Source organism: Drosophila grimshawi, unplaced genomic scaffold (assembly GCF_018153295.1).
Source record: "Drosophila grimshawi isolate 15287-2541.00 unplaced genomic scaffold, ASM1815329v1 contig_848, whole genome shotgun sequence".
In the NCBI taxonomy this organism is placed as follows: domain Eukaryota; kingdom Metazoa; phylum Arthropoda; class Insecta; order Diptera; family Drosophilidae; genus Drosophila; species Drosophila grimshawi.
Window position 1 is genome coordinate 9,128,660 of NW_025063692.1, and position 24,798 is coordinate 9,153,457.

At 42.5% G+C, this 24,798-nt stretch overlaps 5 protein-coding genes across 8 annotated transcripts; 2 read left to right on the plus strand and 3 right to left on the minus strand.

The window, feature by feature from the left end:
• The first annotated feature begins 271 nt into the window (after nucleotides 1–271).
• On the plus strand, nucleotides 272–2,126 carry LOC6565692 (U3 small nucleolar RNA-associated protein 15 homolog). Its single transcript, XM_001992314.3, has 2 exons — nucleotides 272–408; nucleotides 491–2,126. Exons 1-2 carry the CDS (start codon nucleotides 319–321, stop codon nucleotides 2,006–2,008), a joined length of 1,608 nt encoding a protein of 535 aa, XP_001992350.1. The 5' UTR covers nucleotides 272–318; the 3' UTR covers nucleotides 2,009–2,126.
• Nucleotides 2,127–2,339: 213 nt separating this feature from the next.
• LOC122322857 (ubiquitin-conjugating enzyme E2 Q2-like) lies at nucleotides 2,340–6,577 on the minus strand. Of its 2 annotated transcripts, XM_043216308.1 has the most exons (9): nucleotides 6,407–6,577; nucleotides 5,541–5,798; nucleotides 4,188–4,304; nucleotides 3,831–4,109; nucleotides 3,688–3,762; nucleotides 3,193–3,484; nucleotides 2,956–3,104; nucleotides 2,792–2,870; nucleotides 2,340–2,734 (listed from the first exon to the last, which is right to left on the minus strand). In XM_043216308.1, exons 2-9 carry the CDS (start codon nucleotides 5,700–5,702, stop codon nucleotides 2,703–2,705), a joined length of 1,185 nt encoding a protein of 394 aa, XP_043072243.1. In that variant the 5' UTR covers nucleotides 5,703–5,798; nucleotides 6,407–6,577; the 3' UTR covers nucleotides 2,340–2,702. The 2 variants fall into 2 exon arrangements, with proteins under 2 accessions (XP_043072243.1, XP_043072242.1); XM_043216307.1 differs by lacking the exon at nucleotides 6,407–6,577 and having other exon boundaries at nucleotides 5,541–6,137.
• A 1,264-nt stretch (nucleotides 6,578–7,841) lies between these two features.
• LOC6565563 (ubiquitin-conjugating enzyme E2 Q2) lies at nucleotides 7,842–14,395 on the minus strand. 3 transcript variants are annotated; one of them, XM_001992315.3, is made up of 10 exons: nucleotides 13,373–13,455; nucleotides 11,995–12,133; nucleotides 11,129–11,386; nucleotides 9,776–9,892; nucleotides 9,419–9,697; nucleotides 9,276–9,350; nucleotides 8,781–9,072; nucleotides 8,544–8,692; nucleotides 8,380–8,458; nucleotides 7,957–8,322 (listed from the first exon to the last, which is right to left on the minus strand). In XM_001992315.3, the coding sequence occupies exons 3-10, from the start codon at nucleotides 11,288–11,290 to the stop codon at nucleotides 8,291–8,293; spliced, it is 1,185 nt and encodes a 394-aa protein (XP_001992351.2). In that variant the 5' UTR covers nucleotides 11,291–11,386; nucleotides 11,995–12,133; nucleotides 13,373–13,455; the 3' UTR covers nucleotides 7,957–8,290. The 3 variants fall into 3 exon arrangements, with proteins under 3 accessions (XP_043072241.1, XP_032594614.2, XP_001992351.2); XM_043216306.1 differs by lacking the exon at nucleotides 13,373–13,455 and adding an exon at nucleotides 14,014–14,395 and having other exon boundaries at nucleotides 7,842–8,322; nucleotides 11,129–12,133; XM_032738723.2 differs by lacking the exon at nucleotides 13,373–13,455 and adding an exon at nucleotides 13,964–14,345 and having other exon boundaries at nucleotides 7,842–8,322; nucleotides 11,129–12,133.
• Nucleotides 14,396–16,522: 2,127 nt separating this feature from the next.
• LOC6565564 (hypoxia up-regulated protein 1) lies at nucleotides 16,523–21,053 on the minus strand. The gene is made up of 3 exons (XM_001992316.3): nucleotides 20,865–21,053; nucleotides 20,326–20,699; nucleotides 16,523–19,888 (listed from the first exon to the last, which is right to left on the minus strand). The coding sequence occupies exons 2-3, from the start codon at nucleotides 20,676–20,678 to the stop codon at nucleotides 17,362–17,364; spliced, it is 2,880 nt and encodes a 959-aa protein (XP_001992352.1). The 5' UTR covers nucleotides 20,679–20,699; nucleotides 20,865–21,053; the 3' UTR covers nucleotides 16,523–17,361.
• Nucleotides 21,054–22,071: 1,018 nt separating this feature from the next.
• Nucleotides 22,072–23,890, plus strand: LOC6565565 (putative mediator of RNA polymerase II transcription subunit 12; the record flags this gene model as incomplete). Its single annotated transcript, XM_001992317.2, has 1 exon — nucleotides 22,072–23,890. A coding segment is annotated over one exon (1,743 nt), but the record flags the coding sequence as incomplete, so codon positions are not given.
• Nucleotides 23,891–24,798: the final 908 nt, after the last annotated feature.

Sequence of the window (24,798 nt, forward strand, 5' to 3'; positions counted from 1 at the left end):
TAGTTTGAACAAATGAAATATAATGCAATTCCGTGAGACATTTTTTCCGAACTGAAATCTATGCTTTTACGAGATGTTTCAGCCATAATTGGTTTAATTAGTGACAATATTATTTTTATTAATAATCAACCGTTTCGATTCAAATCCACTGTTTATCGAAATTTGTACAGCGCTATTAAGCAGCATTTGCGGAGCAGCAACAAGAAGAGAAGTGTGACCGTGCAACAGTTTATATCGTTATCGATATCGAGATTCTCAGCTGTAAAGATCAACATATTATTTTGATACCCACGTGCGCGCTCGGACGCCAAAATCAAGATGAACAATTTCCAGCCACTTAATATACGAAGATTTCAACAGAAGGCGCAGGTTGTCACACCGGACACAACCTACTGGAACCGATTAGACGTAAGCATTATATACAGTGTACAGATTGCCAAATTTAGTGTGATTTACATTTCCAAACATACTCCAAACACCCAACAAACAGAAACCGGAGCTGCTTAAGGAGCACACGACCATCGACTACATTGACTTCAGTCCGAGTGAGCCGGATAACTTTGTGCTGACATGTTCGGTGCGTGTGCAGATCTACCATCTGGTGACAAAGCTGGTCGTTAAGAACCTATCCAAGTTCCAAAAGACCGCATATGGAGCAACGTTCCGGCAGGACGGCCGCCTCTTGGCTGCCGGCGACGAGGAGGGTCACGTGAAGCTATTCGACACGAGCAGCCGGAATATACTGCGTCTATTCAAGGGGCACACGGCGCCTGTGCATCGTACATTCTTCACGGCGGACAAATTGCAGCTGGCCAGCTTTGCGGATGACAAATCGGTGCGACTGTGGGACGTGGGCAATGAGAAGCTGGTGCGGACATATGAAGATGCCCACAGCGATTATATACGTGCGGGTGCTACGCATCCGCAGGCCGGGCACATGTTCATCTCCGGCGGCTACGATGGCAAAGTCAATCTGTACGACACACGGGCACAAGAGTCAATAACCCAGACCCTGGATCACGGCAGTCCCGTCGAGTCCATGCTGTTCCTGCCCAACGGCTCCATATTCATAACTGCCGGCGGCACACAGGTGCGCGTCTGGGACTTGATAAGTGGATGCCGCCTGCTGACGACGATGTCGCAGCATCACAAGACCGTCACATGTCTGCGCCTGGGCTCCGACGGCCGGCGTCTATTATCTGGCGGCCTGGATCGTCATGTGAAGATCTATGATGTGGGCACGTATAAAACGGTGCACACCTTAACCTATCCCAATCCGATTGTTAGCTTGGGCGTCGCTGCGAAGGATCAGGCTGTCGTTGCCGGTATGGTTGATGGCCTGGTGTCCATCAAGCGCATGATTGTCGACAGCAAACCGAGTCACCTCAAACAGATCAAAGCCAGCCATCGACAGAAGCAACGCAATCGAATGGCGCGTCCCAACACAACGGCAACCGTGGATCATAGTGTCTCGGGTCGACGGCGAACGCCCCAGTTGGCGGTCTTCGAGCAGCATCTGCGTAAATACAACTACAAAAAGGCGCTGGACAGTGTCCTCGTGACGAAGAACACCGAAGATCATCCCGAGAAAATAGTAGCCGTAATCACCGAGCTACTGCATCGCAGCGCTCTGCGGGCGGCATTAACGAATCGAAATGAGGAAACACTAATCCAATTCATTGACTTCCTGTGCGCGCACATTGGCGAGGTGCGGTTCATGCGACCGCTTCTCAATGCCGCCAGCACCGTGATGGATGTGTTCGAGAACAATGTGATTGCGTACAGCAAAGAAATGCACGCGGCTCTCAAGCGACTGAGACGGACAATGCAGGCCGAGATTAGGCTAACAATGGAGCTGGCGCACCTGAAGGGCGCACTGGAGATGATTATCGAGGGGGCGCTCGACAACAATGAAGACGACGCCACCAAAGTTCGCTTCATACAACCCAAGGCGCCCAAAATGCACCCATCCCAGGCGGCCTCCAATTACGTAGTCATTGTCGATTAGAGATTAGACCATTAGATAGTTCATAATTGCTCCTAAACCTAGAATTCTATTCTATATATTTCTTTTGTGGCTTTCATTGATGCTTTTGCAGTTACCGCAAATGTTGTTAACTTTTTTTGCATCAGCATCTTACTATATATATATATATATATATATATATATATATGAGTATATCATTAGTAAGATGCTGATGCAAATAAATATATATATATACATATATATGTGTGTCATTGATTTCATACATACTTAAACTGAATGTGGTGTCAATTTCTATTTCATATTGTACAAAATTCAACTCGTAATAGTATTTAATAAAAAAAAAGCTTGCAACTTTTATGCTTGTGTTAAATATTTTCAGTTTTTACTCATCTATAAAGTTTTTATACACGTTGTGTTTGTTTGTTGCTTGGTTTCTTTTGTCGCATTTATTTTAATTGGTTGTTTTTGTTTTTCTTGTGTTTTGTTGCTGCTTCTGGTCCTGTTGCTACTTCTGCTGTGGTTCTGCTTCTGTTCCTGTTTCTGCTCCTGTTTTCTTTTCTCCTTTACTGAGACACTCTTCTGCGGGATGGGCAGGGGGCTGAATGCAGCCTCCTATGTGTGTGGTGTGTGCTGAGGGGGAGGTGTGGGTTTTAAAATGGGTGAGTGGCGACATTTGGCAAACGTCCGTTCCTTAATCTTAAAAAATAAGCTATCCTTAGCCGTCCTCCTTTGGCGGCGTGAACCAACCTAAAAAAAACAACAAACGTTAATATTAAATAAGTTTTAAGTCTATATATGTCTTACCATTCTTTTCGTGGATTTGCACTAACGATTTGAAGCTTTGCTGGGCCCGTGCTAAACTATATTGGCTCTGGCTAAGCGCCTATAGTAGATAGAGTAGATACAGGAATTTGAAATATAAGTTAATTGGTATAACGTATTTAATAGCATCCTTTACGTCGTCGTACCTTGGTAGCACCAAACTGTATACGCGCCTTGCCCTTGACCAATGTCGCGGCAATTTGCATAATCACGGCCTCGACCGTGTAGGCGGAACTCCAGCCTTGTTTGGTCAGCAGTTCCATACAAATGGCACCGCCGATGAGCACATAGCCACCTAAAGCCAATCAAAAGAATACAAAATAATCAATCAGTTACAATGACAATCAGGTAAATAATTGATGTATATATATATGGTGCCGCACCTGAGATGATTGGATGAACGACACGCACGAAGGGCGGCTCAAATGGATACGTCTTCTTGAATAGCATATTGAGCAGTATGTTATCTTTGCCCTCCTTCTCCTTCAGCTGCAACAGATCGCTGTGTAGAGGACTATCCGGATCCACAGACTTGAGGCGTATGTTCCACTCGTAAATCGAGTCGTTGACCAGTTCAATAGAGTACATGTTCTTCTTGAATGCATCTGATCGATAAATATCACGTAGTTCTTTCATCAGGCGATCGGCTGCCCGCACGCAACCAGACACTGAACCCTGCGCATCAAATAAATAGAGAACGACACAATTAGACAGTGAGTGAGAGAGAGAGAGGGACAAATACAGAGTACATTTCACGCTCGAAGAACAAAAGAAAGAATAATTATTACATTTGAAAAGAGATTGCATTCATTTTGGATATCAAATGAACTATTCAAATTTCTGCACAATTCTGTTTATAATTTATAATATCTACGCACTTTTAAATAGTCTTGTCTTTGACTTTGACGCAGTCTTTCTAGAGTTGCTAAATGTTCCACCTCCATGTCATCTTTCTGCTTGGAAGAAATGCCCAGTTAATATTTATATATGCATATATATATATAGATGCTTTAATACGCACTTTATTTGTACTACGGACATCATCCATTTCCAATGGTAGATCCTCATCGCCCTCGCTCTCCTGTTCGCTTTCGCCGATGGGATCCTCAATCTCTTCCTGATCGGAATCGGTCTCCTCATTGCCATGCGGCCCCGAGCCGCCCCCGCCGCCAGCAGAACGCTCCAAGCGTAACGGTGATGCGGAGGGCGGCGGCGTTTGCAGCGGCAGCGCCAAATTATCAATATCGGGTGGCAGTGGAACATTGTGTAGACGGCACAGCTCGCGCAGCAATATGCCAACCTGCCAACAACAACAACAACATTATTGATCGATTAGTTCCAAATGTGTGCGATACATATAGGACTGACGATTAATTACCTGATTAATCACGTGATTATCGCGACCATTTGTATTGCTAAGGATTTGCACGGCATTTGTAACGCTCGTCTCCTCGCTTTCGGCAAACCAAACTGGCGGCGACGACGGATACGTTTCCTGCAACAACAACAACAACAACATACATAAATAAATGATTAGCTATTGGTATATATATTTTGATGTACTCATTGAAATCTTAACAGCATTAAGGAAAATGATAAATGAGAATTAAATCTTCGACTTAAAAAAAGTTAACGAAAAGCAATCAACTTAGAATTAATATAAAAATATATAAATATAAAATGTTTAATATTTTGCTCTGCTGTGTTACGTGCGTGACTCCTTGAAATACCCATATGGTAAAAAGATATATGCATATGGACGTAAGTACACATTGATTTTTGAGAGTCTACGTGTATAATAACAAAAGCCAGGCCAGGCCGGGCCAGGCCAGCTGCGAGAGACAGCGTCAATGAAATTACACATATAACCTTTAATTAGATCGTTGAACCAGGGCAGAGTCAAAGTCAGAGCAGAGTCTGAGTTCGAACAGAGTGAATAAACGGAAAGATGGCAATAAAAAAAAGTAAAATATATAAAAACAAAAAAATGAAAAGAAAATGATGACAAAGTTGGTGGCAGGCAGGCCAGGCAGGCAACTGTTGTTTGAGCAGAGAATGCAGGGCAGTGAATCATAAATTATTGAAGCCCGCTGTCCGCAAGAATCGAACTCAGTAGTAACAACAACCAACAACCAACGACAACAACAACAACAACTTGAGACAACAGAGCAAAAGGTAAAAAGAGCTGAACAAAAAGTTGATTACAAATTTTCGCCAGCAGCTGAGCTAAGCTAAAGAGTGAGCGACAAACAGAGAGAGAGAGAGAGAGTAAGACAGAGAGCGAGTTCCACAACAATGAAAAGAGCAAAAGAGTGGGAGAGCTTGAAGAATAAACCAATGGAATTGTACCGCAAGACAACAACAGCCGAAGATCATCGAGCGCTTCGCTTCTTGCTGTTTGCTGTCGAAGTTATTTGTTTTGTTGTTGTTGTATTTGTATTTGGTTTGAAAGGGTGGCTTTCGTCAAGTGGAGCAGCGATTAATTGATCATGTTCACATTGTGATTGACCTGATTTCGATTGACAAACTGCTACTGCATAATCCTCTAGTTGTATTTACAAGAATTTCAAATGATTAGCGGCTATTAACGTGTACATTGGGGTAGGTACTTAAATATGTAAATATGTATTGTATGCCAAATGTGTATAGCTGTATATTATGTATATATGTGTGTATAAGCATGTATATAAATAGGCCTTAAGATTGCAGTAGTTTGTGTGTGCTTACTTACCGTTATGTTCGCATGAATGTCGTAACGCTTGCCATTCTTATCGATGAACCTACACAAAAGTTCGTCCACGCTGGAATTGAGTATCTGAAAGCGCTCGTGATTCTTCGGAAAGATTTTCTCCAGTGTTTTGATTTCTTGCTTTAGTGTGTTAAGGCACGCCATATTGGCGGGCAAGGCAATGTGACGACAAATAGTCGAGTCACGGATTCGCCTCCCACCGGAGCTCCGAGCTGCCCGCTTGAGGGTGGGGTGTTGGTGCTGGTGGTGGGAAGAGTAGTAGTTCGATAGGGAAGAGGAGCGGTAGCAAACTACTACTACCACAGAGGCGGCGGCACAGGTACACAGCACATGCACTCAATGCAACAGCAAGTGCTTAATTGTTTGTTTTGTATATTATTGCTTTCAATTTGATTATTATTATTGTTGTTTTTGTTGTTGTTGTTGTAGTGCGAGTCCCTTTATGCCTTTTGCTCGTTGTTTTGTGCGTCCGCTAGACAATAGATGGCGCTTGATGTCTTTCAGTCTCTCTGTATAATGCTGCTGCTCTCGGTTTTCGTTTTTATTGAATTTGTTATTGATTGTTGGAGGTAGATTATACTATATATGTATTATAATGTCAGGCAGCAGCAGGAGCAGGCAGTAAAATTAACAAAATCTTCGACGACAACGGCAGCAAAACCCACGCACACTTTAATTCCAATTCAAATATTGTTGACTTTTGACTGTTGGCTATTTATATTTGTATTTATATTGCTGTTGTTTGTTGTTGTTTGTTTTTAATGCACTTCTTTACTTGCAATTCAATGCAACTCTGAGCGCATACTCTGTCTGCGCCCCCACACACACTCGGCATGCGCCTCTCTCACCTTTTGACACGACGATTTTATTTGCTCTCCTTGCCCTCTTTGCTTTGCACCGTTTTTTGGCGAGTGTGTGCTGTGACTTTCAGTAATTTCCTATCTCTCTGTCTCTTTTGCGTCGGGTCCTTTGATTGGCTTTACTCGGCTACATAGTTGAAAACGATAACCGATAGATTTAAGCACGTGTTTCAGTTTCAATCGTAGCAAACAAAACAAAACAAAAAAATTAAATCACACACATACACACGCATTCATATGCAAAACTTATCCTGTCATTGTATGGGAAACTATTTTCTATAAATACTACAAAATAAAATACATTTTCATGTCAACATAAATGAAATTCAACTTTTACCAACTTTATTCTAGTATTATTTGTTACTTGATTTGACCCCACCCCAGCTAAAATGCCAATTCGAATAGGAATCAAGAGTTGCGCATTTCATGGCATACTTTCCTCCATACTTGAGCTAGTATATATATTTATATACATAAATCGGCTTAACATCTCTATGAGATTACTATTTGAATACTGTGCTGGTTCCGTTTTTTGGCGCCACTGTGCACGGTTTGAGCACGGTTAAAGCCCAAATTGATTGCGGACGCAGCTGTGAGCAAAGAGAGCCAAGAGAGCCCTCAAATTCCAGTGTTGCCCACCAGCTGCTGGACTGACAGGCTTAAGATAATTCAATGTGAAACATCCGTTCACAAACACACAACACATACACACACACACAGATGTGTTAGTAGACATGAACGTTTACATTGTCAACGAAACGGTATTGGCTTTAATAATAACATTTAAGATTTATCTATTGTGCATATGCATACAGTGTGTACGCCACACGCATACATATGTACATTCAGATATATACACACTAATACAGTAATTGACTTTTCAGCGTTGCTTTGCTGCCGCCGCCATGCTGCACTTTGTTTTAATCAATTTACCTTGTCCTGCACTTTACACATTCAAAACAGAAAGAGAGATAGAAAACGAAAAGAGCTCCTTTGTTTGCGTATACCACACACTCTCGCACACACACACATAAGCGACATGCACACACAGCACACAGACGCATTTTCGCATTGAACCCGTTCGCAATAAGTTCTATAGATATATATATTTATATATATATACACATACATACGTACATATGCACCTACATATACAGATAGCTTATACATCAAATTGAACCAACATAGTGACACAGTGTGGCAACTCCTACGACAATCATTATTACATTTACATTGCATTAAATTTACTAGCTGCTTTCATCGCTACCGCAATCCAATTCATATGCGATTTTCCAATTATTTGCTGCTAACTGTACAAGTTTCATCGCTTACACAATTTAAATGTATATATCTTGTTTCGAAGCAGATTATCTTAATTGGCAGGGATAAACGAGACAATAATAATAATAACCTAACTTAGGTAAATGATAGATTACAAGCTTAGTTCGATTTATTCTGATAGTACAAACAGTACGTAAGGTAAATTATTATTTTTTTTGTTTTGTTGTTTTGTTTTTCTTGTTTTTTGTTTTTTTCTCTTTCTCTTTTTGTTTTTTTTTTTTTATCAAGTATACACGATTTGCAGAAATTAACAGTGAACGGCGCAACGTTCACACATAAATAATGTTGAATGGCGGGTTCGAGTTGAATGCTTGCTGCTTCTGGTCCTGTTGCTACTTCTGCTTCTGCTCCTGTTTCTGCTAGTGTTTTCTTTTCTCCTTTACTGAGACACTCTTCTGCGGGATGGGCAGGGGGCTGAATGCAGCCTCCTATGTGTGTGGTGTGTGCTGAGGGGGAGGTGTGGGTTTTAAAATGGGTGAGTGGCGACATTTGGCAAACGTCCGTTCCTTAATCTTAAAAAATAAGCTATCCTTAGCCGTCCTCCTTTGGCGGCGTGAACCAACCTAAAAAAAACAACAAACGTTAATATTAAATAAGTTTTAAGTCTATATATGTCTTACCATTCTTTTCGTGGATTTGCACTAACGATTTGAAGCTTTGCTGGGCCCGTGCTAAACTATATTGGCTCTGGCTAAGCGCCTATAGTAGATAGAGTAGATACAGGAATTTGAAATATAAGTTAATTGGTATAACGTATTTAATAGCATCCTTTACGTCGTCGTACCTTGGTAGCACCAAACTGTATACGCGCCTTGCCCTTGACCAATGTCGCGGCAATTTGCATAATCACGGCCTCGACCGTGTAGGCGGAACTCCAGCCTTGTTTGGTCAGCAGTTCCATACAAATGGCACCGCCGATGAGCACATAGCCACCTAAAGCCAATCAAAAGAATACAAAATAATCAATCAGTTACAATGACAACCAGGTAAATAATTGATGTATATATATATGGTGCAGCACCTGAGATGATTGGATGAACGACACGCACGAAGGGCGGCTCAAATGGATACGTCTCCTTGAATAGTATATTGAGCAGTATGTTATCCTTGCCCTCCTTCTCCTTCAGCTGCAACAGATCGCTGTGTAGAGGACTATCCGGATCCACAGACTTGAGGCGTATGTTCCACTCGTAAATCGAGTCGTTGACCAGTTCAATAGAGTACATGTTCTTCTTGAATGCATCTGATCGATAAATATCACGTAGTTCTTTCATCAGGCGATCGGTTGCCTGCACGGAACCAGAAACTGAACCCTGCGCATCAAATAAATAGAGAACGACACAATTAGACAGTGAGTGAGAGAGAGAGAGGGACAAATACAGAGTACATTTCACGCTCGAAGAACAAAAGAAAGAATAATTATTACATTTGAAAAGAGATTGCATTCATTTTGGATATCAAATGAACTATTCAAATTTCTGCACAATTCTGTTTATAATTTATAATATCTACGCACTTTTAAATAGTCTTGTCTTTGACTTTGACGCAGTCTTTCTAGAGTTGCTAAATGTTCCACCTCCATGTCATCTTTCTGCTTGGAAGAAATGCCCAGTTAATATTTATATATGCATATATATATATAGATGCTTTAATACGCACTTTATTTGTACTACGGACATCATCCATTTCCAATGGTAGATCCTCATCGCCCTCGCTCTCCTGTTCGCTTTCGCCGATGGGATCCTCAATCTCTTCCTGATCGGAATCGGTCTCCTCATTGCCATGCGGCCCCGAGCCGCCCCCGCCGCCAGCAGAACGCTCCAAGCGTAACGGTGATGCGGAGGGCGGCGGCGTTTGCAGCGGCAGCGCCAAATTATCAATATCGGGTGGCAGTGGAACATTGTGTAGACGGCACAGCTCGCGCAGCAATATGCCAACCTGCCAACAACAACAACAACATTATTGATCGATTAGTTCCAAATGTGTGCGATACATATAGGACTGACGATTAATTACCTGATTAATCACGTGATTATCGCGACCATTTGTATTGCTAAGGATTTGCACGGCATTTGTAACGCTCGTCTCCTCGCTTTCGGCAAACCAAACTGGCGGCGACGACGGATACGTTTCCTGCAACAACAACAACAACAACATACATAAATAAATGATTAGCTATTGGTATATATATTTTGATGTACTCATTGAAATCTTAACAGCATTAAGGAAAATGATAAATGAGAATTAAATCTTCGACTTAAAAAAAGTTAACGAAAAGCAATCAACTTAGAATTAATATAAAAATATATAAATATAAAATGTTTAATATTTTGCTCTGCTGTGTTACGTGCGTGACTCCTTGAAATACCCATATGGTAAAAAGATATATGCATATGGACGTAAGTACACATTGATTTTTGAGAGTCTACGTGTATAATAACAAAAGCCAGGCCAGGCCGGGCCAGGCCAGCTGCGAGAGACAGCGTCAATGAAATTACACATATAACCTTTAATTAGATCGTTGAACCAGGGCAGAGTCAAAGTCAGAGCAGAGTCTGAGTTCGAACAGAGTGAATAAACGGAAAGATGGCAATAAAAAAAAGTAAAATATATAAAAACAAAAAAATGAAAAGAAAATGATGACAAAGTTGGTGGCAGGCAGGCCAGGCAGGCAACTGTTGTTTGAGCAGAGAATGCAGGGCAGTGAATCATAAATTATTGAAGCCCGCTGTCCGCAAGAATCGAACTCAGTAGTAACAACAACCAACAACCAACGACAACAACAACAACAACTTGAGACAACAGAGCAAAAGGTAAAAAGAGCTGAACAAAAAGTTGATTACAAATTTTCGCCAGCAGCTGAGCTAAGCTAAAGAGTGAGCGACAAACAGAGAGAGAGAGAGAGAGTAAGACAGAGAGCGAGTTCCACAACAATGAAAAGAGCAAAAGAGTGGGAGAGCTTGAAGAATAAACCAATGGAATTGTACCGCAAGACAACAACAGCCGAAGATCATCGAGCGCTTCGCTTCTTGCTGTTTGCTGTCGAAGTTATTTGTTTTGTTGTTGTTGTATTTGTATTTGGTTTGAAAGGGTGGCTTTCGTCAAGTGGAGCAGCGATTAATTGATCATGTTCACATTGTGATTGACCTGATTTCGATTGACAAACTGCTACTGCATAATCCTCTAGTTGTATTTACAAGAATTTCAAATGATTAGCGGCTATTAACGTGTACATTGGGGTAGGTACTTAAATATGTAAATATGTATTGTATGCCAAATGTGTATAGCTGTATATTATGTATATATGTGTGTATAAGCATGTATATAAATAGGCCTTAAGATTGCAGTAGTTTGTGTGTGCTTACTTACCGTTATGTTCGCATGAATGTCGTAACGCTTGCCATTCTTATCGATGAACCTACACAAAAGTTCGTCCACGCTGGAATTGAGTATCTGAAAGCGCTCGTGATTCTTCGGAAAGATTTTCTCCAGTGTTTTGATTTCTTGCTTTAGTGTGTTAAGGCACGCCATATTGGCGGGCAAGGCAATGTGACGACAAATAGTCGAGTCACGGATTCGCCTCCCACCGGAGCTCCGAGCTGCCCGCTTGAGGGTGGGGTGTTGGTGCTGGTGGTGGGAAGAGTAGTAGTTCGATAGGGAAGAGGAGCGGTAGCAAACTACTACTACCACAGAGGCGGCGGCACAGGTACACAGCACATGCACTCAATGCAACAGCAAGTGCTTAATTGTTTGTTTTGTATATTATTGCTTTCAATTTGATTATTATTATTGTTGTTTTTGTTGTTGTTGTTGTAGTGCGAGTCCCTTTATGCCTTTTGCTCGTTGTTTTGTGCGTCCGCTAGACAATAGATGGCGCTTGATGTCTTTCAGTCTCTCTGTATAATGCTGCTGCTCTCGGTTTTCGTTTTTATTGAATTTGTTATTGATTGTTGGAGGTAGATTATACTATATATGTATTATAATGTCAGGCAGCAGCAGCAGCAGGCAGTAAAATTAACAAAATCTTCGACGACAACGGCAGCAAAACCCACGCACACTTTAATTCCAATTCAAATATTGTTGACTTTTGACTGTTGGCTATTTATATTTGTATTTATATTGCTGTTGTTTGTTGTTGTTTGTTTTTAATGCACTTCTTTACTTGCAATTCAATGCAACTCTGAGCGCATACTCTGTCTGCGCCCCCACACACACTCGGCATGCGCCTCTCTCACCTTTTGACACGACGATTTTATTTGCTCTCCTTGCCCTCTTTGCTTTGCACCGTTTTTTGGCGAGTGTGTGCTGTGACTTTCAGTAATTTCCTATCTCTCTGTCTCTTTTGCGTCGGGTCCTTTGATTGGCTTTACTCGGCTACATAGTTGAAAACGATAACCGATAGATTTAAGCACGTGTTTCAGTTTCAATCGTAGCAAACAAAACAAAACAAAAAAATTAAATCACACACATACACACGCATTCATATGCAAAACTTATCCTGTCATTGTATGGGAAACTATTTTCTATAAATACTACAAAATAAAATACATTTTCATGTCAACATAAATGAAATTCAACTTTTACCAACTTTATTCTAGTATTATTTGTTACTTGATTTGACCCCACCCCAGCTAAAATGCCAATTCGAATAGGAATCAAGAGTTGCGCATTTCATGGCATACTTTCCTCCATACTTGAGCTAGTATATATATTTATATACATAAATCGGCTTAACATCTCTATGAGATTACTATTTGAATACTGTGCTGGTTCCGTTTTTTGGCGCCACTGTGCACGGTTTGAGCACGGTTAAAGCCCAAATTGATTGCGGACGCAGCTGTGAGCAAAGAGAGCCAAGAGAGCCCTCAAATTCCAGTGTTGCCCACCAGCTGCTGGACTGACAGGCTTAAGATAATTCAATGTGAAACATCCGTTCACAAACACACAACACATACACACACACACAGATGTGTTAGTAGACATGAACGTTTACATTGTCAACGAAACGGTATTGGCTTTAATAATAACATTTAAGATTTATCTATTGTGCATATGCATACAGTGTGGTGGCGTACACATACATATGTACATTCAGATATATACACACTAATACAGTAATTGACTTTTCAGCGTTGCTTTGCTGCCGCCGCCATGCTGCACTTTGTTTTATTCAATTTACCTTGTCCTGCACTTTACACATTCAAAACAGAAAGAGAGATAGAAAACGAAAAGAGCTCCTTTGTTTGCGTATACCACACTCTCGCACACACACACACATAAACGACATGCACAGACGGCACACAGACGCATTTTCACATTGAACCCGTGCGCAATAAGTTCTATATATATATATATATATATATTTATATATATATACACAAATGTACATATGCATGTATTCAAAACATAAAAGTAAAATAAGTAAATAACTAATAATAATAATAACAACAGCATTGACGGCTGCAAAGGCAAAAAGAGAAAAGTAAAAGAAAAAAAGCAACAATAAACACACGAATAGACACAAACAAACAAACGAACACATGAACGAACGAACACACACACACACACACAATAATAAAAAGAAACGTAGCCAGTCGCACGCCCGCTTGGCACCTTTACGACATCGTCAATTTGACTCCAGCGGACCGAACGACCTGCACTGCACTCCACTCCGACCGTCGGCTTGAAGCTGCGAAATTTTACTGAAAATCACTTTCGCCAGACAGGCGCCGTCGCCGTGCAAAGCAACTCACACAAATGTATATATGTACGTACATACATATATACGTACGCTATACAAATATACGTGCCGAAAGCAGCCACAACAGAATCAGTCAACGGAGCAACAATGACAATCGAAAGAAGTTATCGATGCGCTTACATATCGCTATCGAAAGAAGGAAATTCGCACTCTGCACTATCATCACACTCACACACACACATGAATATGTGTGAAAATACATACATATACATATTTATGCAGGGCAAATCTAATCGTCTAATGTAAAAATATGGATGGATATTGCCAATCGGTATCCTCCCCCCTCATTCCACCACTGCAACAGACACTTTTACACTCAAACTCCTATGACTGCTCTGCACATATATTTTTCCTGCGAACAAAATCAATTACCTGTCATATAAAATACATACATGAATTCATACATTCATCACAATCTCACAAAAACTTACATACATACGTACATAAATGGTATGTAGACACATTCATACGTTTACACTTTGTAGGCATTTACCAGAGCACAACATACATACATATAAATACATACAAGTATTTAGTGATGTGTGTAGATATTTTAAAGTTTTGCAAGACTGCACTAATTCGCCTTCGCCATATTTTTTGTGGCAATGGATTTAGTGTGTCGCTGCTATTTGTAATTGTATTTGTGTGGACGCGAATTGGCTTCTGGTTGTTGTTCTCGTTGTTTATAAGTGCTTATTGTTTTGTTGGAAGTTACAGAGTTCTGTACGTTAAGTTAAACGTGCACAGTTGTATCTTGAATTGATGGCTTTAATTACAAAATGCTCCCGAAACTCAGCAATCACGTAGGCGTGTAAAGTCTTCGGAATTGTAATCTATGTACATCGTCTTCCGCGAACGTCTGACGATATTTCTTGCGTAAGCAGTGTGACCAGATGTACTTGCCAATCATAGCCATAACTACCCGAATAATACCAAAGAGTAATCGGATTAATCATTCGTTTCAAAAAATAAAATGTGTAGTTATAGTTTCATTTAAATTTAAAAATAAAGGGTCTTGAAAATGTAGCAATATTTAGCTTATATTTATTTCCTGTTTGTTGCTGAATTGAAGCAATAGAAGTATCGCCAAGTATCGATAGATGCTGCAATTGGATTACTTTTTAGATGACAGTTGCTATCGATAATATTTGGTACATCAGCGTCAGCTGGTGCCACTTCTTTAACATTGTATGTATAAATACATATGTACATACATACATGTATAATGTATTTATGTAGATGCCTTTTTGAAATCTGGCCTTCAACTTTTCAACTGAACAACATAACACAAATAAGAAACTAATATATATATCGTATGTACAACAAATGCATTTCTAATGCAATATACAGTGTCTCGCAGCTTATTTCGGCAGTATCTAGCAAAAATTTTAAAGTGCTATAAAGTTTAAACAAAGAAACAAACGCAAAATGTTTAAATGTCAATTTGTTTTATGTTATATCACGTTTGAAAAGGAAACTTCAGTTTTCATTAAAATATTAATTAATTAACTAAAATTAGTCAAAAACTGAAAACTTATCCAAAATACAGGTCAAAGCTTATTTCAACAGTCTAGAGAAAAGTAACATATTTGGCGTATAAAAACTTAAATAAGGATGTTAATACTTAGTATGATATCCTTTAGCCTTAATAACTCCCCTTAACCTATTGTTCATGGAAGATACCAGCTTCCGGGTCGTTTCTGGACTGATTTTGCTCCACTCATCCAGCAGAGCATTTTTGAGATCGGATCTGTGATTCCTGATGTTATTTTCCAGCAGAGCCCACAAATTTTAAATTACATTTAAATCTGGAGACTGGGCCTGTGGAATTATCGTGTGGGGGCAGTTCCAGATATGCCAGGAGTGTACTAATCCGGACTTATGCTTGGCTTTTGTCCTGGTCGTTGTCGTGGTAGAACCGGAAAGTACGTCGGATTCCTAGCTTCTCGGCACTTTGGAGTAAATTTTCCTTTAATATATTGAAATACACACTCTTGTCCATTGTTGTTTCAAAAAACACCAAATTCCCGACGCCGGCTGCCGAGATACATGCCCATACCATGACACTTCCTCCGTCGTGCTTGACTGTTGCCTTTAGGATTTTGGGACTCAGCTCAGTATTGGACTGTCGCCACACATAATTTTGTCCGTCTGAGCCAAAAATGTTGAATTTGGACTCATCTTCAAATATGAATTTGTTCCAGAACACCAAATCCTTGTCCAAGTGGGTTTTGACGAATGCCATCCTAGTCCCTTTATTTTTGGCGCTTATAAAGGGCTTATTCCGTGGTACTTGGGCATTAAAGTCATGGTTGCGCAGAACCCGGCGCACAGATTCCACACTGCACTTTTGCCCCATTTCGTCCTCCATCTGTGGAGTCAGTTTTGGAGCCGATAGCTTGGCATTTTCCCTTATTTTCCTGATGATCCTCCGCTCCTCCTGTTCGGTGAAAATCTTGTTTGGTGCATTTCTGACCTTGTCCTGTATCCGATTTTCGTCGACGAAGTGCCGAATGATATTGAATACAGTTGTGGTACTTAGATTTACAATTTTAGCTATTTGGCGATATGAATATCCAATCCTGAAGTGTTCCAGGATCAGTTTCCGTTGTTCAATGGTAGTCCGCTTGCCCATAGTCCTTGTTGGCTGGTTGCACTCGAGATGCAGGATATAACTAATCTGACTACGAAGGATTGGTCTATTTATACCGAAAATAATCAACATTACATAAAAAATCCGGGTTTTATGGCACCCAGGTGTCCATAATGTCACTGTTGAAAATAAGCTGTGACCATAAATTAAGGTACTTTTTTACATAACGCGGCCCAGCCGGCGGGAAAACCCCAGTTTATGGGGGTCATATAGTCATTATGGTGGTTAATATATGTACCTGCCATAGGTCTTTGGAATTTTTGAAAAATATTGTATTATTAGTTTATGGCAGGCAATTAAAATTTTTGCTAGACACTGCCGAAATAAGCTGCGAGACACTGTAAGTTTTCTCGATTTTATTTTTTGAGCTTGTTTCCCAGCATGTTTTTTTATTTCACATTAAGGATACATTAAAATTTTTTTGTTTTTTTTTTTGGAGATGTGAGCACATGAATATAGATAAATGTATGTATGTGAGGGGAGTTTAAGTACTTCAAGTCTTTTATTTGTGTTTGTTTGTTTTTTTTATTTTTATTATTATTATGATTTAGATAATATATCCAGGCATATAGAATGAAGAACTTAAAGCACGACGGAATGAAAATTGATATCTCTTATACATTTCATTTAATTTCTTTAGTTGTAGATAGATTAAAATAATATAAGTTAACCCCGCCATTAGCTAGCTTGAACAAAATAATTCAAATAATTCAAAGAAAAGAAAGAAATACATTGAACGCTGTTTCTTTTTACTGCTGTTGTTGTTGTTCTTGTTGTGTGTGTGTTTTTGTGCACGGAATGCTTTGGGCCCCAATTTGTTGAGAGCTAACTAACCCCACGCCCACGCCCCGCCCAGCTTCCAACGTCAATTCTTTTGCATTTCCCACAGATCGTGAGCAAATTCGATTACACATTCCTCGATTACTCGCCCTCATTTATCACGTTTTCCAATCGATTGCCTAAGCACACAAATGATACAGCTCCACACCAGACCACACAACCCCAACCCCCTGTCTAATTGCATGCCTCATTTAATTTCGTCCTGCGTTCTGTGTGGCTCCTGCTGCTGTCGCATTCTCTTTCTCGCTCTCTCTCTATCTCTGTCCATCTCATTCGCTCCTTCTCTCTCTCTCTCTCTCTCTCTCTCTCTGTCTATGTCGCTAGCTTGTCACACTACTGAAAGTAATTTTAGAGTTCGCCATGTGGCGTATTGGCATCAGGAGTGGTGGGTGTTGGTGTCACCTGGTCATCCTCCACCTGCACCTCCGGCGCCTCAGCCTGGCCAGCGGTATTATCTTTGCTTTCGTCGTCGCTGCCGCTGGCGCTGCCTTGATCCGCCGCCGCTGGGTCCTCGTCGCCAGCAGTTTCAGTCTCTTTGGGCTTCTTCTCCTTGTCGGGCTTCACCTTGGGCTTCCAAATCTTGATTTTGTTTACCAAATATTTGACCTCGCGATCGAGCAGACCCATCTTATCGGTTAGATCCTTGACAGTTAACCGCACTGTGGCACTGCGACTGAGCTTCTTCTGGGCGGCGCTCTCGGTCTTAAGCCAGGCGTTTGTCTCGTCAATCACCTTGGCGAGCGTATCGATCTCCACCTGGGTGTAGACATCCTTTTCGGGATTTGTTTCTTTGGTGAGATTGCGTGCCGTTATTAGGAATTTCTCGGCGCCATCGATCATGCCTTTGAGCGCCTTGATCGCATCCGGACGCTCCTCATGCTCCCAGTGGCGTGAGAGGAATACATTGGAGAGTTTTTGCAATTGCATCAGCTTATCCTCGTATAGTTCCGCCTTGGGATTCTCCACATCCTCGTAGAGCCATTCGGCCAGTGTGCTGCATTCGGCCAGCAGTTTCTCCTTTTCGGCAGTCGTGGCACAATCCGCATATGCTTTCTCCTCCAGTTTCTGCTGCACCTCAATGATGTGCGATTCGAGGGCGTTGAATGCGGACTCCAGACGCACACGGTCCTCCTCAATCTTGTTGATGGACAGCAGTTTGGCCGCCGATGTATCGTAGCTGCTGCCACCAAGCGGTGGCGTGAAACGCAGCTCCGTCTTGTGCGCCACGGGTGTCTTGATGGTGACCAGTTTGATGGTCTCGTTTTTGGCATTCGCCTTGGCCTCATCATCATTGGGTTTGGTTGCAGCAGCAGCTGGATCATCGGATTTGTCCGCAGCCTTGCCACCAGCTGACGACTCCTCATCGGTGGACTCTGGATCGGGTGTGGCAGCCTCATCTCCATCGCCAGTTCCAGTTCCCGTTCCCGTTCCAGTGCCCGTTCCAGTGCCAGCATCCTCCTTTTCGGTCTCCTTGGTGAATAGCTTGCTGATGGTGCTGCCCAGTTTGGCCAGTGTGCTGTCCTCATCCAGTTCCTCGTCCAGTTTCTGCTTCTCATAAACGTACTCAACGCCCGTGCATTGGAAGATACCGGAATCATCCAGAAAGAAATAGGCCTTGATGCCCTTATTGTCCACCTGATCCTTCTTGGACTTCTCCAGCAGTTCCTTGACCTTCTGCAGCTGAACGCGTGTGATATTCAAGCTGCCAATGGCAGCGATGTCCTTCTCGCTATACCGATCCAAATCGCCGTAGTTCACATAGAAATCAAAGTCATCCGTGTGCTTATTGAATGTGATGACCTTCTTCTGTGGATACGGATTCATCATGGCGAACAGAGCGCGCTTCACCTGCTTGACGGCGGCACCATCGCCGGGATCACGCTCAAAGGACACTTGCAGCGGAAACAGGACCGCATCCTTGACAATAAACTTCTTCACCTTGAAGCCGGAGGACAAATCGGCCGCCTTGTAAACGGCACCCATTGAGGCCGACTCATCGGCATTGAGATTCTTGCCCAGGTCCTGTTTGATCAACTGCTTAATGGTCTCCTGGACGCGTGGCACACGTGTGCCGCCACCAAAGAGTATCACCTGTTGGATGACATCCAATGATAGACTGGATGTGGCAAGCGCATCCTCCAGTGGCTTGGTGATGCGAGGCCACAAATCAGAGCAGAGCTCTTCCAGTTTCTCACGCGACACCGACAGCTTAAAGTCATGATCCTCCAGCAGATTCTCGATCTGTGCAAAATGTTCGGTGTTCGCTGACAAAATGTTCTTCAAGCGACCCGCCTCCTTGAACAGCTTGGCCAGAGCACGAGGACTGCTGGTGACATCCGTTTTGGTCTTCTTCAGCGCATTGAACTCCTTGGCCATATAATCGCGCAATCGCAACTGAATCTCCAGTCCGCCGAGCGTGCGATCGTAGCCAACGCCGAGCACCTGAACCACCGGATTCGTCTCCTTGGTTACCTTATCCTTTACCAGCTGATAGCTGACCACCGCCGCGGATGTCTTGTAGGCGCCCATATCGTAAAATAGAAAATACTGTGCGGTCTCATTGAGCTCGACGCGATTGAAGACGCCATAATTGAGGGCAACAGCCGCATAGTCATTGATCAGCTGCAGCACCTTCAGATTGGCCAGCTGCGCCGCCACAAGCAGTGCCTCACGCTCCGCCTGACCAAAGAAGCCCGGCACGGTCAACACACACTCGGTGATCGCCTGCTGTGTCGATTCCTGGGCGAACTGTTTCGCTTTGACCAACATTTGGGCAACGAGCTCCTCCACGCTGAACTCCTCCGTGTCGCTCTTCTTGAACACAACCGTATTGCGCTCCTTGTCCCCAACGATGGTGTAGTACGGAAAGCGTTCTCTATGAAATCAAATTGAAACATTTCACGAGAACACATTATTATAAATCTTTTTGTGTGTGTTTTTATATATATTATATCTGATGAATATCTAAATCGAATTGATTTCTTGAAATTTGAAATGTGTAAATTCAGTATTTTAACTGGGATCTCTTTTTTTTTTTGGAATTGAATGAATTGGAATTGATGCATTTGAATGTGAACAATGATTTAAGTGATAAGTTGAAATTAAAATTTATGAAATTTAATTGCGATAGCTTTGCACATATGTGTTTGATTAACGATATCAGCAGCACTGTGGCCAGCCATATGCGTAAGTAGGGCACGTTTACAATAAATAAAATAAGTGCTAATTTTAGCATGACGTGGCCCAAACACGGTACCGAACTGAACTGAACTGAACTCACAGGCACAGCGTGCACAACACACGCGAACTCACCTATACAGATCGACAATGGGATTGTCGATGGTCTTGCCAAGCAGATCCAGCAGATAACCATAGGCGGCCGATGGATCGCGTATGCCAATCGTTTGTGCATCCTCGCCAAAGGTGCGCGTATTATCGCGAAAAGCGATTATGGCCGGCGTTTTGCGCTTGGACTCGCGATTCAGGGCGATTTCCATTGGTACGCCGGGCGATACGACGCCCACTTTCATCCACTCAGTGCCCAGATCGACGGACATTACGGCGGCCGCATCGCTGCCGGGCATATTGAATGCCATGATGCACAGCATCAGGCAGCCGGCGGCTGTTAACCAGCTGTGTCGTCTTTGGTTAAACACCATCATCATTGCAGAATCACTGTACAAAATCTATATATGAAATATAAACGAAAATCAGTTAAGTGCGAGCGAGAAAGAGCGAGAGAGAGTGAGAGCAATGTTGTGCCTCCTTATTCTGAGCACATTTCGTTTTCTTGCCAACGCAAGCAGCTGGTAGGCGAAACCTTTTAACGAGGTTTTTTTTGACTGACTTACGTATTGGTTTATTGTTTGTTGATGCTTCAGCGGTGACCACTGCCGGCAGCGACAACTATTGAATTGTACAGATAAGCACTTAACGTTTTTATTTGAATAAATGAAACTATGCAATTCCACATTAATTAAGTCTTGATAGCCCAGCTGAAAAGCCGCCTGTGTTCAGGTGTTGGGGTTACACGTAGAAGAAGAAGAAAACGTTGACGTGTTGATTTGGAACTAAACGCCAGATGTCGATAATAAATAAAAGTTATCGATTATACAGTGTGCTCAGATGTTTTTAGTTTACTGCACGAACAACAGATGGCGCCAGTTAACAGTGTTAATAGCTGTTAAATAACATTGTGACAACTTAAATATTTTTTGTTTTTAATTTGTTCGTTATGACTTAAAGTAAGTGCTCAGAATGATTTAGCATATGTTCTTTTACTTTATTTACTGCATTAAGTTAGTATGTATACAATCCTATATAAATACGTTTCACGGAATATTTTAATTGTTTTGCATATTCAGCATTTTCCACCCATATTAATCGAGTCAATAATATTTTATCTGTTCCACATTCTTCAGGCACACTGCTTAATCAGCACAGATTTAAATCAGAACAGATATTCAACCCACATAACTTGCAGCACCAACAACATGTATTCTCTCCGTACTCTATCCAACACAAAGTCTTTCAATTTCTACCCTTCTCTTTGCACTTTCTTTGGGAAAAGAAAATTGGAAAAAAAATCAAATTGTTATTAAGTGTATCCCATAGTCTTTAGGGTCAACTTCGGTTTTCTTTATTTGGATTCACAAAACTGGAACACTTCTGATTTCAACACAGTGGCACCAACTCAATGACATATATAAAATATCACGACAACCGATCGATATAAGCGAAAATGAAAGCCTTGCGAAATTTGGTTTTGTGGAGAATTAGGTTTTTTGCTGATTTGGGGTTTACCAGCTCATAAAAGATATAACCACCGAAATACAGTTTAGTTACTGGACACCGATTCGCAGACGAACATGAACGGAGCGCGCTTCTTAACATTTTTAATCATCGGCTGCCTGGTGGCACTTGTTCCGTCGGAGCAACTAGCAGCCAGCAACGAGCAACTCGACGAGTTCATCTTCCCCGACGAGAGCTTCGACGAACGCTACTCTCGCTCCTCGCAACGGATTCCACTGCAGGCTTACGGACCACCGATAATTTACAACTCTAAATCAAGCTACTCTGCTCCCGCCGCTCCAAGTTATTCAGCACCAAAGGCTCCCACATATTCAGCCCCCGCAGCTCCGAGCTATTCAGCGCCTGCTGCACCAAGCTATTCAGCGCCTGCTGCACCAAGTTATTCAGCACCTGCTGCACCAAGTTATTCAGCACCTGCTGCACCAAGCTATTCAGCGCCTGCTGCACCAAGTTATTCAGCACCTGCTGCACCAAGCTATTCAGCACCTGCCGCTCCAAGCTATTCAGCACCGGCTGCACCAAGCTATTCAGCACCTGCCGCTCCAAGCTATTCAGCGCCTGCTGCACCAAGTTATTCAGCACCTGCTGCTCCGAGCTATTCAGCACCGGCTGCACCAAGCTATTCAGCACCAGCTGCACCAAGCTATTCAGCACCTGCCGCTCCAAGCTATTCAGCGCCTGCTGCACCAAGTTATTCAGCACCTGCTGCACCAAGCTATTCAGCACCAGCTGCGCCAAGTTATTCAGCACCTAAGGGCCCCTCATATTCAGCACCAGCTCAAAGTTATTCAGCACCTGCCGCTCCAAGCTATTCAGAACCAGCTCAAAGTTATTCTGCACCAGCCTCTCCAAGCTATTCAGCACCAGCTCAAAGTTATTCTTCACCAGCCTCTCCAAGCTATTCAGCACCAGCTGCGCCAAGTTATTCAGCACCAGCCGCTCCGAGCTATTCAGCACCAGCTGCACCAAGCTATTCAGCACCAGCCGCTCCGAGCTATTCAGCACCTAAGGGCCCCTCATATTCAGCACCTGCCGCTCCAAGCTATTCAGCACCAGCTCAAAGTTATTCAGCACCTGCTGCTCCGAGCTATTCAGCACCAGCTGCGCCAAGTTATTCAGCACCAGCCGCTCCGAGCTATTCAGCACCAGCTGCACCAAGCTATTCAGCACCAGCCGCTCCGAGCTATTCAGCACCTAAGGGCCCCTCATATTCAGCACCTGCCGCTCCAAGCTATTCAGCACCAGCTCAAAGTTATTCAGCACCTGCTGCTCCGAGCTATTCAGCACCAGCTGCGCCAAGTTATTCAGCACCAGCCGCTCCGAGCTATTCAGCACCAGCTGCACCAAGCTATTCAGCACCAGCCGCTCCGAGCTATTCAGCACCTAAGGGCCCCTCATATTCAGCACCTGCCGATCCAAGCTATTCAGCACCAGCTCAAAGTTATTCAGCACCAGCTGCGCCAAGTTATTCAGCACCTAAGGGCCCCTCATATTCAGCACCTGCCGCCCCAAGCTATTCAGCACCAGCTCAAAGTTATTCAGCACCAGCCGCTCCAAGCTATTCAGCATCTAAGGGTCCCTCATATTCAGCACCTGCCGCTCCAAGCTATTCAGCACCAGCTCAAAGTTATTCAGCACCTGCCGCTCCAAGCTATTCAGCACCAGCTCAAAGTTATTCTGCACCAGCTGCTCCAAGCTATTCAGCACCAGCCGCTCCGAGCTATTCAGCACCTAAGGGTCCCTCATATTCAGCACCAGCTCAAAGTTATTCAGCACCTGCCGCCCCAAGCTATTCCGCACCTAAGGCTCCTGTGTATTCAGTTCCAGTTGCTCCTAGTTACTCTGCCCCTGCTGCTCCTAGTTATGCAGCTCCTAAAAGGCCAACATATTCAGCGCCAGTTGCACCCAGCTACGCAGCTCCCCCGGCTGCCGCATATGCAGCACCGAAGTCTGCTGGATACTCTGCACGCATGTTTAGTCCGATGCTGATGTCAGCGCGAACATCCAGCTATGGCCCGGCATCAGCTGGCTACGGAGGATCATCAATTCCGGCACCACCTTGCCCTACCACCTATCTGTTCAGCTGCAATAGCGTTTTTACACCGGCTCCTTGCAGTCAATGCTCAAAATATTGAAAGAAAATCGGTGGCCAAAATGAAATAAACTTGTTGATGACATACCTAATATTTGCATTTTAAAATTAATATAAATATAATCTGTTTTTAAGGTGTTTTAGAATGTTCCCAAAAAGAATGGATTGCATAACGTCTGAATTGGAAATCTATCGGTCGAAAAATAGAATAGAAACAAGTTTCAAGAGTCTTAGAAAATGCAAGTGACATATATATATATACATATATGTATATATATAGATTCTCAAATTTTACACTTTACTTTATTTCAGCATTGCTAATTATTTTGTGCTACATTTTTTTTTTATTATCGCAACAGTTGGTTGCTTCCGGTCCTCTTTGGCTCGTGCTTGTCGTGAAATTGTAGATAAAAAGCCATTTGATTTAATTATCATTTGATGACGACTCAACCAATGATGAAGAACGCACCAAGCTGCCTGCCTATCAGAGCGTATGATATATATGATATCATCAGACTTACCACCTTGGCAAGATGTCAATAGACAAATAAAAATGAATTCACCGATTGCCGTCTGCAGATCACAGCATTGCCAGGGGGGGTAGTCAATCCCGATTGGTGGTGGGCATGTCATATGTCCTTTATATACTCAATCTCAACTCAACTAAAGCAGAGTGAGAGGGAGAGAGACAAAGAGAGAGAGAGAGAGAGTGAGAGAAAGAGAACAAATGAAAGCAAGAGTACAAAACACTGCCAGATCATTGTGTAACCAAATAGCTCATCTCAGCACCTTATATGGTAACAGCATGTGCCAAATTACCTTTCAAGTTGGTTTCAATATTCATTTTTATATGCTCGATTTATTTGTGAATATTACTACAG

Bases quoted from the DNA above. Each gene is read 5' to 3' on its own strand.
- LOC6565692 (XM_001992314.3), top strand. From the start codon at position 319: ATGAACAATTTCCAGCCACTTAATATACGAAGATTTCAACAGAAGGCG. The intron at 409-490 runs GTAAGCATTATA...CCCAACAAACAG, and splicing joins CCTACTGGAACCGATTAGAC to AAACCGGAGCTGCTTAAGGA.
- LOC6565564 (XM_001992316.3), bottom strand. From the start codon at position 20,678: ATGATGATGGTGTTTAACCAAAGACGACACAGCTGGTTAACAGCCGCC. The intron at 19,889-20,325 runs GTGAGTTCGCGT...TTGATTTCATAG, and splicing joins CCCATTGTCGATCTGTATAG to AGAACGCTTTCCGTACTACA.
- LOC122322857 (XM_043216308.1), bottom strand. From the start codon at position 5,702: ATGGCGTGCCTTAACACACTAAAGCAAGAAATCAAAACACTGGAGAAA. The intron at 3,485-3,687 runs GTGCGTAGATAT...TTTGATGCGCAG, and splicing joins AAAGACAAGACTATTTAAAA to GGTTCAGTGTCTGGTTGCGT. The intron at 2,735-2,791 runs GTAAGACATATA...TGTTTTTTTTAG, and splicing joins GCAAATCCACGAAAAGAATG to GTTGGTTCACGCCGCCAAAG.
- LOC6565563 (XM_043216306.1), bottom strand. From the start codon at position 11,290: ATGGCGTGCCTTAACACACTAAAGCAAGAAATCAAAACACTGGAGAAA. The intron at 9,893-11,128 runs GTAAGTAAGCAC...TTGTTGTTGCAG, and splicing joins ACATTCATGCGAACATAACG to GAAACGTATCCGTCGTCGCC. The intron at 8,459-8,543 runs GTACGACGACGT...TATCTACTATAG, and splicing joins TACAGTTTGGTGCTACCAAG to GCGCTTAGCCAGAGCCAATA.